Raw genomic sequence first — 12,824 nt, 5'->3', positions numbered from 1 at the left:
GATTGACACGGTGGCTGTGATGATGGGCTCAAGTATAGCAGGGATTGTGGGGCTGGCATGGGATCGGGCAGTGTTTTGTTCTGCTGTGCATGGGGTCACTATGAGTTGGAAACAACTCGACGGCACTTAAAAAAAAAAAAAGTAATACTTTGAGTAGAACTTAATTAGGTCTTCTCTGAATGTTTGATAGAGTTTGCCAGTGAAACCATCTAGACCAGGACTTTTTATTGTTAGGACATTTTGTGATCTGCCTGTTCAGATAGTCTATGTCAGATTGTGTTAGTTTGGGTAGGTAATGTTTTTCTAGAAATTTGTCCATTTCTTCTAGGTTTTTAAATTTATTGGAATACAATTATTCATAGTATTCTGATATCTTTTTTATTTCATTATGTTCCGTTGTCACATCACTAATTTCATTTCTTGTTCATGTTATCTGTATCTTCTTTTCCTTTGTTAAATTTGCCAGTGGTTTGCCAATTTTATTAATCCTTTCAACATCTGGCTTGTTGATTCTTTCTACTGTTTTTCTCTTTCATTCATTTCTGCTTGAATCTTTATTTTTCTCTTTCTTCTGGTGTTTATAGGCTTTTTTAGCTGTTCTTTTTCTAATGGTTGGAGAGGTAAGGTATTGATTTTGGTTCTTTTTTTTTGATGTGTGTGTTAATTGCTCTAAATTGTCCTCTGAGCACTGCTTTTGCTGTGTCTGAGAGATTTTGTTATGTTGTGTTTTCACTTTCATTTGATTGAAAGTTTTTTATATAATTTTTTATTTCTTCTGTCACCCTTCAGTTTTTAAGTAGGGTGGTATTCAATTTCTTTGTGTTTGATTTTTTTCCTTGATCTTCTTGTTGTTGATTTCTAATTTTATAGCATTGTGATCTGAGAAGATACTTTTCTGGTTACCTAGTGCTGCTCTGACAAGAATATACCACAAATGGGATGGCCTTAACAAATAGGAGTTTTATTCTCTTACAGTTTGGAGGCTTTAAGTCCAAGTTCAAAGTCCCAGGCTCTAGGGGCTGGGTGAAAGCCCTTCAACCTTGGGCTTCAGCTTTGTCTCTTGCTCCCGGCCCATTGAAGCTGGCGGCATCTCTTCACTCAGGCAGCCGCTGGCTGCTGAGGCTAACAAGGCCAAGGTTGACAAATAAAAAGGCACAGTCCCTATGTTACCAAACCACACAGCAAACCATTAATTTAAGTCCATTTTAAGTCCCAAGGTCGGCAGGCTGCTGAACAACAGCACAGCTACATGCATGCCGTAGGCTATAGACCATTCCTAAAGGCTTCTGCTTATATACAGGAAGCAGACCACATTCCCTAAGAAAGCTACTCGGCTGCTTGTGGTAGATCCCACCATAGAGCTGATTACCCAGTCTACTCGTGGGGAATAACTACCACTAGCTGCTCAACCAGGCCCAGCCAAGTTGACACACAAACATAACCACCACAGATATTTTGTAGTATTTTGAAGTTTTTAGATTCACTGAATCTTGCTTTGTGGCTGAACATATGGTCTATTCTGGAGAATGATTCATGTGCTCTAGAAAAGAATGTGAATTGTGCTATCGTTAGGTGGAGTGTTCTGTACACATCTGTGAGGTCTAGTTGGTTGATTGTGTTGTTTAGATCTTTTCTGTATTGTTAAGTTTCTTTCTAGTTGTTCTGTCTTTCATTGAAAGTGGTTTATTAACATCTCCTGCTATTGTTGTGGAGTTGTCAGTTTCTCTTTTCAGTTCTGTTAAAGTTTGATTTTTGTATTTTGGGGCCCTTCCATTGAGTGCATAGATATTTTGTAATTATGTCTTGTTGAATTGACCTTTTAGTCATTGTATAATGTCCTTCCTTGTCTCTTTTGCTAATTTTTGCTTTAAAGCATATTTTATCAGAAATTAATATTGTAATACTGCTCTTTTTTGATTGCCATTGCTTGATATATTTTTGTACTGTTTGATTTTTTATCTCATTTTTTATTTTGTTTTTAAGGTCTTCTTCTTAATTGAAAGATCATATTTTCCTATCCATTCTGCCACTCTCTATCTGTTTTCTAGTACATTTAATCCATTTAAATTCAGTGTAATTATTGATAGGTATGAATTTATTGCTGTCATTTTGCTGTTATTTGTTTGTGTGGTGCTGATGGTTTCTTTTTCCATATGTTTTTCTGTGGTGAGGTAATTTTGTTTATAGATTTTGTCATCATTCCCTTCATTGCTGCTATTTTAGTAGTTAGTGGACTTTATGATTAACTTCTTTTTTATTTTGGTGAGAAGTTTTAATTTTTTTTGAGGTTACCCTGTAATTGACTGTTATCTTCCTGCATTTAAAACAGTCTGTTCTATCTTGATAGGATCTTGACTTCCTCTCTGTTTGGAAACTCTGTAACTATACCATTTTCTCCCTCTTTCTGCTTTTTAATTGTTATCCTTTACAAGTTGATGTCTCTGGTTCTGTATTTTTCACTCTTGTAAGTTTATTTTATTTTTGATTCTTTTATATCTGGGTTAATTTACAGGTGATATTGTCACATGTCTTAATTTTAGTTTATTGTTTGCTGTTGTTGATTCTCTGGCTGAGGGACTTCCTTTAGCATCTCTTGTAAAGTTGGTCTGATTTTTATAAATTACCCCCAATTTCTGCTTATCTGGTAATGTCCTAATTTCACCATCATATTTGAGGGAAAATTTTGCTGGATATATGGTTTGTGGTGACATTTTCTTTTTCTTTTCAGGGTTTATATATGCCATCTCATTGATTTCTTGCTTGTATGGTTTCTGCCAGGAAATCAGAACTTAGTCTTATTGTTTGTCCTTTTTAGTTGGCTTTTCATTTTTTCCTGAGCTGCTTCCAGGATTCTTTTGTTCTTTTTGATTTTGGAAAGTTTGATTATATCTTGGTGATTTTTTTCTTTTTTTTTCTGGAGTCTGGTGTAGTGCCTAAGGCATTTGACTGCTAACCAGAAGGCTGGCAGTTCAAATCCACCAGCCATTCCTTGGAAGGAAGATTGGGGAATCTACTTCCATAGCGATACTGCCTCGGAAACCCAAGGAGGGGTAGGTATGAGTTGGATCTGACTTGATGGCAGTGAGTTAGTATCCTATTTGAGCTTTAATGAGCTTCTTGAATGCATATCTTGACTTTCATGATACTAGAGAAAATTTTCTTCCAACAAATATTTGTCAATTTTCTTGGCGTTTTTATTGGGGGGCTGGGTCCCTTCTTGCTCTAGAATTCCTAGCTCACATCATTAATCCTCTTTACAATGCACACATATTTCTTAGGCTTTCTTTATATTTTTTCTCTTCAATCCTCTAAGAGATTAGTACTAAGAGATTTGTGTTCAGTTTCACTATTTCTGTCTTCCATTGATTGATTTCTACTCCTTTGCCCTCCCAGTGTTTTATGTATTTCTGTAATTTTAGTATTAGTCTTCTGGATTTCTATTTCCTGTTTTTGTGTGGTTTATAATTTTCCATTTACTTTGTCCATTTGATCTGGTGGTGTTTTCGTGAATTCTTCTAGAAGTTTGTCTGTATTTTTCTTTATTTTTAATGGTTTTCTTGGTGGTGTCTTTGTTTTCCTGCATCCCTTTCTTGATCTGTTGAAAAGCCCTAAGTGTAATTATTTTGAATTCCTTATCAGGTAGTTCCAATACCATTCCTTCCTCCAGGACATTTTCCAGTCTTGTATTTTGGTCACTTGCTTGACTCATCTTGTCCTAGTTCTTTTGTGGATGTATATGTGTGAAATTTGAAGTTGTCCATTGTCTCATGACATTATGGTATTATTGAATTAATCTGTTAATTCTATGTATGTTGATTTGCTTCACCCTCATATTTCAGTTTGTTTTTATATATTGGGCAATGGGATTAGCATGCTCCTTTAGTTGCTAGTTTGGCAACACTGGTGCACCCATCACCTGTCTCTGGGTTGATTTGATAGAGAGTGGGAGTGTGAGCACAACTTTGTGATTGCTAATCATGTAGAGCAGCTGATGACAGGTGGGGTGGGTGTTGGTCACAGTCTGTCATCAATCCAGTGGTGCTGGAGTGGGTGATGGCACTTGCCAAGTGGGTGGAGTGTAAGATGCAGTTAGTGTGGCTGGGTAGGGTCACTGGCTCCTGACTGATGTGGGGGAAAAAACATTGAGGGGGAGGAAGAAAAAAAGAAAAAAAAGACAGAATGGGAAGAGGAACAACTAACAAAGAAGAACAAAAGAAAAAGAAAGCTGCATAGTACTGGAGAAGTGCTAGCTGCTGAATACGCCTCTGGTGGGAATGTAGCACTCTGTAAGAGGGAGCATCACCAACTGTAGAGGGGTGGGAGCAGGCACTACTTACCCTGAAGCCTTCAGGGCAGGGCACCTGCCATGGGATTGAAAGAAAAGGGAAGGAGTGGGGAAATAAAAAAGGAAAGGAAAAAGCAAGGGGGATGAAATGGGAAGAAGTAAGAGGAAAGGAAAAGAAAAAAAAAAATCACTTTAGTGATGTAATCTCTAGCTGCCAAGCATGGCCAGGGCAGGAATGCAGTGCTCACTCCGCAGGAGCATGCATTGCTGACTGCTGAGTGGCGAGGGCAGGTGCTGCTGACTGTAGAGGGTGAAGGGCATGATACCCATGCCACAAGATCAAAGAAAAGTGGGTTGGGGGTGGGGAGATGTGTATGAGAGAAAAACTAAGAAAAAAGGAAAAATAAATAAAAAGCAGCACAGTACTAGCAATGGTGGTGGTGGTGGTTTGACCAGCCACCAGGTAGATAAGGATTTGGGAGGTTGTGTGAGGTAAAGGAGGAGATCACACCTCTCTCATTGCCAGTCACTGATGCTGATTTCAATGTAGTCCTGCATGAGCAAAGTTAGTTTTCTGGTTCCTACACCTATCAGAAAGAATGTTCTTTGCAAAGTGCATGGGAGGTACAGACAACAAAGATGAAGCCTTTTGTACATACAGTGCTGTGTTGTCAGTGATGGCCAACATCGATATACAGGTGGATAGATGGGTGGACAGGCTGAACGATTAGGTATGACTATGCAAGGGGGATTGTGCCCATGACCATGTATAGGGTTGGCAGACAATGTTTTACAAGTGTATTTGTATGTTCTGTAAGAATTCCCAGGTGTATAGTAAAGCTGACAAGGGACAAGTTTGTAGTCACTTCTTGGCCACAGCCAGCTACCCAGAGGGAGTAAATAGTTGGACCTGTGGGCTCAGGACCATGGTCACAGGGGACATCAACCTCAATGGTTATAACATACCGCAAAAACATTGTTTCACATCCTACTTTGGCGAGTAGCGACTAGGATCTTAAAAGCTTGCAAGTGGCCATATAGATGCAATGATAGGTCTCTCCTCACCCAGAGCAAAGAATAATGAAGAAAACCAAAGACATATGGGAACAATTAGTCCAAGGTACTGGTACAGTATGCGATCCTCAGCCTGTACGCTATGAAACCAGAAGAACTAGATGGTGCTCGGCTACTACTTGGAGGGGGATCTATGTGGGAGATGCTGGATAGAGTGGGAGAATAATGTAGAACAAAACTCAAAATCATAAAAAAAAAAAAAAAAGAAGAAGGAAGAAAAAGGGACCAAATTTGCTGGTCTGATGGAAGCCCTGAAACTATGGCCCCTAGCTGCCCTTCAGGTCTGGAACTGAACCCACTCCTGTGGCTTCTAGTCAAACATAAGACTGGTATATGAGCTGAACATTTACATGAGGTAGATACATTCCTTGGAGAGATCAGTAGTGGGAGAATAGAAGGGCAGTGTATGTACAGGGAGACAGCTGGTGGGGGGGGGCAGGAGTGCACAGGAGGGAAGGACACAGGGAAGAGGTGACTATGGGGAGGAAGTGAGAGAGGAGCTGTTGCATTATGGGAGATTGAAGTCAATGTCATGAGACAAAGTATGTGAACTGCTCTATGGAAGATGAATTTGCTCTGTAAACTTTCACTCAAATCACAATAAAACTTTTTAAAAAATGCTCTTTGCAGTAATTTAAAATCGTTGCACTGTGCTGGGCCATTTAGCAGTTCATCACTCCATATTCCTGCTGGTTCACTGTTTTCATTCAGGCTCTTCTTCTAATCAATATTTTATCTACTTGTTTATTCTTTCCTTTGAAGTTCTGATTTTGAGGATTGTTATCCATATCCATTTCACTTGGTTTCTCAGGTCTTTGTTGTAGAAGGTCTGGGTAGGATATCTACCTAGTCCACTATTGGATCAACTTACTTCTCTCTTTTTTTTTTTGTGATGAGTGTCTGAATTTTAGGAGCATCGTGGGGCACTTGACTGCTAACCAGAAGGCTGGCAGTTCAAACCCACCAGCCACTCCTCAGAGAGAAGGTTGGGCAATCTACTTCCATAGTGATGCTGCCTTGGAAACCAAGGAGAGGTCGCTGTGAGTCAGATCCGATTCCACAGCAGTGAGTTTGGTTTGTTTTGGTTTTTGTCTGAATTTTGGAAATGCTCATGTTCAAATTGCAGTCTTTTTAGCACTGTCGGTGCTTACATAAGCATATCATTGAATGCATCTGTCACATTTTCAATGTGAAAATAATTAGAATTTATACATAGAAAGTACAGCAGTCTCACTGTAATCACTTGCACTGATTAAACCTGAAGAACCCCAGGATCTTCAGAGGTAAAATTATAAGACTCTTGAAATAAACTGATCTTAGCCAAGCCAATGATATATTTGAGCTTATAAAATCTACAAAATCCAAAACCAAAATCACTGCCATTGAGTCAGATATGACTCTTAATGACCTCTCCTTGGGTTTCCGAGGCAGTATCACTACAGAAGTAGATTGCCCAGCCTTCCTTCCAAGGAGTGGCTGGTGGGTTTGAACCACCAGCCTTCTGGTTAGCAGTCAAATGCCTTAGGCTCTGCACCGCCAGAGCTCCTTCATAAAATCTAGTGGCGGTGGGGGGAGGAGGATGAATGTCCCTCAGAGTAACCCAATAAAACCTGTTTGTTCAGTATACCACTTACATCAATTTGGAGGTGATTATAACTCATGTTGAGTTCACGTGTCAGAGTAGGACTGTACTTTCAATTGGTTGTGATCTTTTGGAAATAGACTGCCAGGCCATTCTTCCTAGGTTCCTGTGGATGGATTTGAACCTCCAACCTTTTGGTTAGTAGTCTAGGGCTTAAAACCCTCTGTGACACTCAAAAGACTGTTCATAAATTTGGGGAAGCACAAACTATGGGTGTGTATGGTGGAAAATGGGCTGAAATGACACAGTATCCTTTGATTTGTGGATGAAAATACAGAGGTAGCTTATTGTAGTATATATTGTTCTGATATCTTTGTTACTAGAGCCCTTAGAAATCCCATGTTTCTTAGATTATAGAAGATAACAATGTAGAGAGCTTCCAGAGATTCTGCAGGGCATTGATCCAGGGGTTGAGTTTCCTCAGCCTTACCTCCATAACCTTGTTGCAGAGTCTGGAGTTGCTTTGCCTCTAGTTCAGGTACTGACACTTCAGTTTTTAGATCTCATTTTTGCTTCTCATTCTTGTTATAAAATGTCCAGCTGGAATTGGATCAATCACCACAAAAGGAAAAAAAAAATTAAGAGAGTCTGGCTCACTGAGTGATGGTTCCTCCAAAGACAAGATTTCAAAGTTCAGAATTTTCATCTCATATTTGTCAAAGTTTTCAATTTTAGGGAATTAGGAGCATGTAAAAAGCTTCTATTTTATCCAAACCATTTGATATAAGCATAATATATTTTAAAAAAAAAAACTGTCCCTTTTGTTAAATTTGTTTTTAATGAGTATTGTGGCAAATTAGACAATTAGAAGTTTGAATCAGAAATACAATTAGTCATCTGTAGCAGTTAGATTGCCTTAAGAAGGTTGAAATTACTAAGGGTTTGAAATGTAAAGTGAAAAAGCCTAATATCGAGAAAAGCACAGTTCTTTCCATCATCCTCTTTTGGCTTTAAAAATTGCTGCTATAACAGAAAGGGAGTTAACCACACAAGAGCTAAGCATAAGTGATCCCGAACCCACAAGAAGAAAATAATCCCACAAAGTTAAGTTTCACACATGGTCCTAGATGTTTGTTCTATGAACTTAATAGGTTGAGATTTTCCTAATATTTAATTTTTTTTTATACTATCTTTTCTTTCTTTCTATTTGATAAAATCTATTCATTTTAGTTTTTCTTTTTTCAGATGAAAGCCAAAAAATTCTAATATGGTGCTTATGCTGTCTGATTAACAAAGAACCACAGAATTCTGGAGAATCGAAATTTAATTCCTGGATACGGGTAAGAGTGTGAATCTTGCCCTGCTCTGCTTGAATTAGGCTTATTATTAGAAGGTGCTACTTTTACAGTTCAGCTTTATGATGTTTTAGAAACTTCTTTGAACAGCTCTTTCACTGTAGTGCTGGATTTAAAGTTATTCAAGAGATTTCTCTTTTGCTTGATTGGTCCTTAGGATGAATTTTCCCATGTCTACAAGACCTACTGTTCAGTGGTTTTGCAGAATTTACTTCAAGTAATTAAAAGATTGTACTTTATTTCTTTCTATGAATTGCTATCCTTTAGGAAATTGCTTCTCCCTTGCTATTTAAAGAACTTTTTGTTACATTTCTATGTACTTCTCTGTCTCTCTCAGACCTATTCTGTAGTAAAACTAAAATTCACAAGTGTCCTGGGAACAACAGTCTTTATTTTGCACCCTACAGGTGGCACTGGGTCAAGATGCCCACAGATTAGCACCAGGCTGCTACTTGGCCACAGATTGGTTAACCTGCTAGTCTAATCCAGAGAGCTGACAGCTGCCTGGATATTCCCTTGTCTGTTTCTGCTTCCTCTTGACTGGCGAGGCAAGGTGGGGGATTGTGGCCTGGGTTGTGGCTGCCTTTACCACCAGGAAGTTGACTGTTCTTCTCCATGACCCCCCACTGTCCTGCTCCAACAACACTGAGGACTTGCTGATGCCTGTCAGAATCCATTTAGTATGCATATGGCTCAAATTAGCTGCTTAGTATTATGAAATTGCCCAACCAGCATAATGCAGATGGTTTTGTCCATTGGTATGACTGGTAATATCATTCCATTTACTGCTTTTTTGATTCCTTTGTTTTAGACAAAATTGGTAACAGAGATGACAAAGATGGTATTTATATTTTTCTGTTAGATTAGAAGAATAGAAGGTACAGTAGAAGTGAAAGGGACTGGGTGAGATGAAATTTAAAAGGAAAGAATGTAAAATTTAATTGGAAGGAAAATGAAATGTAAAGAAAGAATAAATGTGAAGAAAGGAACTGATAAGTAGAATTGGGGAGGAAAATGTATGAAAACAAGGCTACAGAAAGACATACAATAACATTAAATCTTTGATTTTTAAAATTCTTTGCTTCTGCTGAATACTTGTTATTTTCATGAATACTTGTCCAATGTTGTATTGACTAGTTCATTAATTCGTTCACAGACAGTTTAATAAAGTGATTTTTCAGGTGGTTAGGTTAACTTTCTTCATTTAATTCATGACTTTATTAGTCTATTTCAGATTTCTAGCCTTTTATTTTTATTTTATGGTTTCCCCTTATTTAATACTCTGTCCATTTACAGTTGATGTTAGCTGCTGTAGAATTGGCCCCCTGACTCATAGCAATTCCATGCAACAAGGGAATGAAATGCTGCCTGGTCCTATTTTATACCTAGGATCAGTTGTGGATGAGCCTGTTGTGATATGTTAGCTGATTTTCAGAAGTAGATTTCCAGAGATTCTGCAGGGCATTGATCCAGGGGCTGAGTTTCCTCAGCCTTACCTCCATAACCTTGTTGCAAAGTCTGGAGTTGTTTTGCCTCTAGTTCAGGTATTGACACTTCAGTTTTTAGGTCTCATTTTTGCTTCTCGTTCTTGTAATAAAATGTCCAGCTGGAATGGGATCACTCACCACGAGAGGAAAAAAAATTAAGAGAGTCTGGCTCATCAAGGAGGAACCTGAGTGGTACAATAGCAGTCAGTGGCACACCCTCTTCTGTCTCTGTTATTTCAGGCCCTCTCAGGGCCTCTCTTGGGATGCATCCTTCGTGAGTTGTCTGGAGTCCTCCTAGCATAGTGATGAACTTTTTGAGCAAGATTAAAACAGTAATTAATTTCTAAGATACAAGACTATTTTCTACGCAGGATTCTGCACACCTTGGTTAATGCCAGTGTGCCAAGATGCATACATAGTTTGGGAACATCTGTATAGAGTTAAAGAGCCCTGATGGCACAGTGGTTAAGTGCTTGGCTGCTAACCAGAAGGTTGGAGGTTCAAACCCACCAGTTGCTCCCTGGGAGAAAAATATGACAGTGTGCTTCTGTAAAGGTATATAGCTTTGAAAACCCTAGGGGGCAGTTCTCCTCTGTACTGTGTGGTCACTATGAGTCAAAATCAACTCAATAAGTTATTTAAACTTATGTTAACTACTCAATTTTAGCTTGTTTTGATAATATGTTAGTCAAATTAATTTTTAACAAATCTGATCTGGTGCCCTGTTAAGCTAGTACCCTTGGGTGGCTGCCCAGATAACTCTCCTCTTAATCAGTTGCTGATTGCAAGAGACTGAAGAAAATGGAGAAGAGGGGCTGATTTACAGGATATTACTAAGATAAATAACCACAGTATATAGTGGCAGACTAAGTACAGAAAGGGAAGGAAGAGTTAAGGATGTCTTCTGGTATTTCAGAGGACTAGAGAAAGTTGGTGTTGTCAGTTAGCAAAGGAAATCCAAGTGAAGTAGTGGTTTGAGGAGAGAAGACAAAGTTTTGGACACTTCTGGGTGGAGAGGTACTGAAGGCTGTTGAATGTACAGTCTTGGGAGAGCAAGCATATTTGCAAATACAGGATTGAGAAACATCAGCACATGGAAATAGTGGAAGCCGTGGGTGTATGGGTAAGATACCCAGGGAGAGCACCTAGAGTGTTGAGGTTTGGGAGACACTGATATTGGAGGAGTGCATGGAAGAAGAATCTCCACTGAAGATTAAAACGGAGGAGTCAAAGAAACAGAAGGAGAAAAGCAACGGCATCTCAAGAAGATCATTCGTTCCTAATATTATAAAGCAGCATTGTTCAGTGGAAATAAAATGCATGCCACATTGTAAATATTCTAGTTGTTGTTATTGTTATGTGCTGTTCAGTCGGACCCAACTCATAACAACCCCTCCTTGGGTTTCCGGGGCGGTATCACTACGGAAGTAGATTGCCCAATCTTCCTTCCGAGGAGTGGCTGGTGGTTTTGAACTGCCAGCCTTCTGGTTAACAGTCAAATGCCTTAGGCACTATGCCACCAGGGGTCCTATTTTATAACCTAGCATATGCAAAATACTATCAACATGTAGCCAACTAAAAATTATGAATGGTGTATTTTATATATATTTTTTTCACACTAAGTCTTTGAAATAAAGTAAGCACATCTCAATGCAGATGCTAAGTTTTCATTGAAAATTCTTGATCTGTGTTTAGATTTCATAAAATTTACAGTTAAAAAAGTAGATTCACTTACTCTAGTTGTTCTAAACAAACTTAAAAGTTTTCCAGTAACTAATCAAAGGTCAGTTTTTAAATTGAAATTTAATTGAAATTATATAAAATTTTTTCCTCATTTGCACAAGTTACATTTGAAATGCTCAGTGGACACATGTGGCTAGTGATCACCTGTATAGAAAAAAGCAGGATAACGATTGAAAAGTACTACTTAGATTTTAGCTACTGGGTGAATGACCTTTGTGAAAATGGTTTTAGTGTATCTGGAAGTAAGTAGCCAGATTGCTACACATGGAGGAATGACTAGGAGATAAGGAAGGAGAATTGATAAACTTTGATTACTCTTTCAAGAAAGTTGGCAGTTCAAGAGGAAGGTAAAGAGGTGGTAGCTAGACAAGATCATAGAGTTGGGTTAGTTATTTGGTTGAAATTGAGAAAGTTCTGATACTGCTTTATTCTGAGAATAAAGTGCCAGTAGGAAGGGATTGAGGACATAGGAGATTGGGAAAATGATTTTGCTCCTCGTGCTAAGCTCTGTGCAAGGCTGAACTACTAACTGATGAAAAGGTATAGGAATAACTGTTATTTAGCATTCTAAATGTAATTACATCTCACTGTCACAAATCAATACCTACATAATCTTATAATGTTGGCCATAAATGCAGCAAGACAGAAGATAGTTGTTGTTTTATAAGTTAACAGTGCATTATATGAGTATGTTGTTGTTGTTGTTGTTGTTGTTAAGTGCCATCGAGTCGTCTCTGACTCACAGTTGACCCTATGCACGGCAGAACGAAACACTGCCTGGTCCTGAGTCAGGACCTGAGCTATGATTCTTGCTACACCTGAGCCCATTGCCACCGCCACTGTGTCAACCCACATCATTGAGGGCCTTCGCTTCTTTCATCGACCCTCCACCTTACCAAGCATGACATCCTTCTCCAGGGAATGGATCCTTCTGACAACATGACCAAAGTATGTGAGACAAAGTCTGGCCATTCTCTCCTCCAAGGAGCACTCTGGCTGTACTTCCTCCAGGACAGACCTGTTAGTTCTTTTAGCAGTCCATGGTACTTTCAGCATTCTTTGCCAACACCACAGTTCAAAAGCATCAACTCTTCTTCAGTCTTCCTTATTCATTGTCCCGTTCTCACATGCATGTGAGGCAATTGAAAATACCATGGCTTGTGTCAGGTGCACCTTAGTCCTCAAGGAGACATCTTTGCTCTTCAGCACTAGAAAGAGGTCCTTTGCAGCCGATTCGCCCAGTGATATACCTCGTCTGATGTTCTGACTGCTGCTTCCATTGGTGTCGATTGTAGAAC

At 38.9% G+C, this 12,824-nt stretch overlaps 1 protein-coding gene across 1 annotated transcript in view; it reads left to right on the top strand.

The window, feature by feature from the left end:
• Positions 1 to 12,824, top strand: part of FANCC (FA complementation group C) — a 208,014-nt gene that overhangs the window by 7,603 nt on the left and 187,587 nt on the right. Inside the window, exon 3 of the mRNA XM_007939843.1 lies at positions 8,187 to 8,281. Within this exon, the coding sequence (XP_007938034.1) occupies positions 8,187 to 8,281 (95 nt within the window). The remainder of the gene's footprint in view (positions 1 to 8,186; positions 8,282 to 12,824) is intronic.

This window comes from Orycteropus afer, unplaced genomic scaffold (assembly GCF_000298275.1).
Source record: "Orycteropus afer afer isolate SDZICR_OR568_19922 unplaced genomic scaffold, OryAfe1.0 scaffold00005, whole genome shotgun sequence".
Taxonomy (NCBI): Eukaryota; Metazoa; Chordata; class Mammalia; order Tubulidentata; family Orycteropodidae; genus Orycteropus; species Orycteropus afer.
Note: the sequence above shows the minus strand (reverse complement) of the source record. Positions and strands in the feature narration are given on the sequence as shown.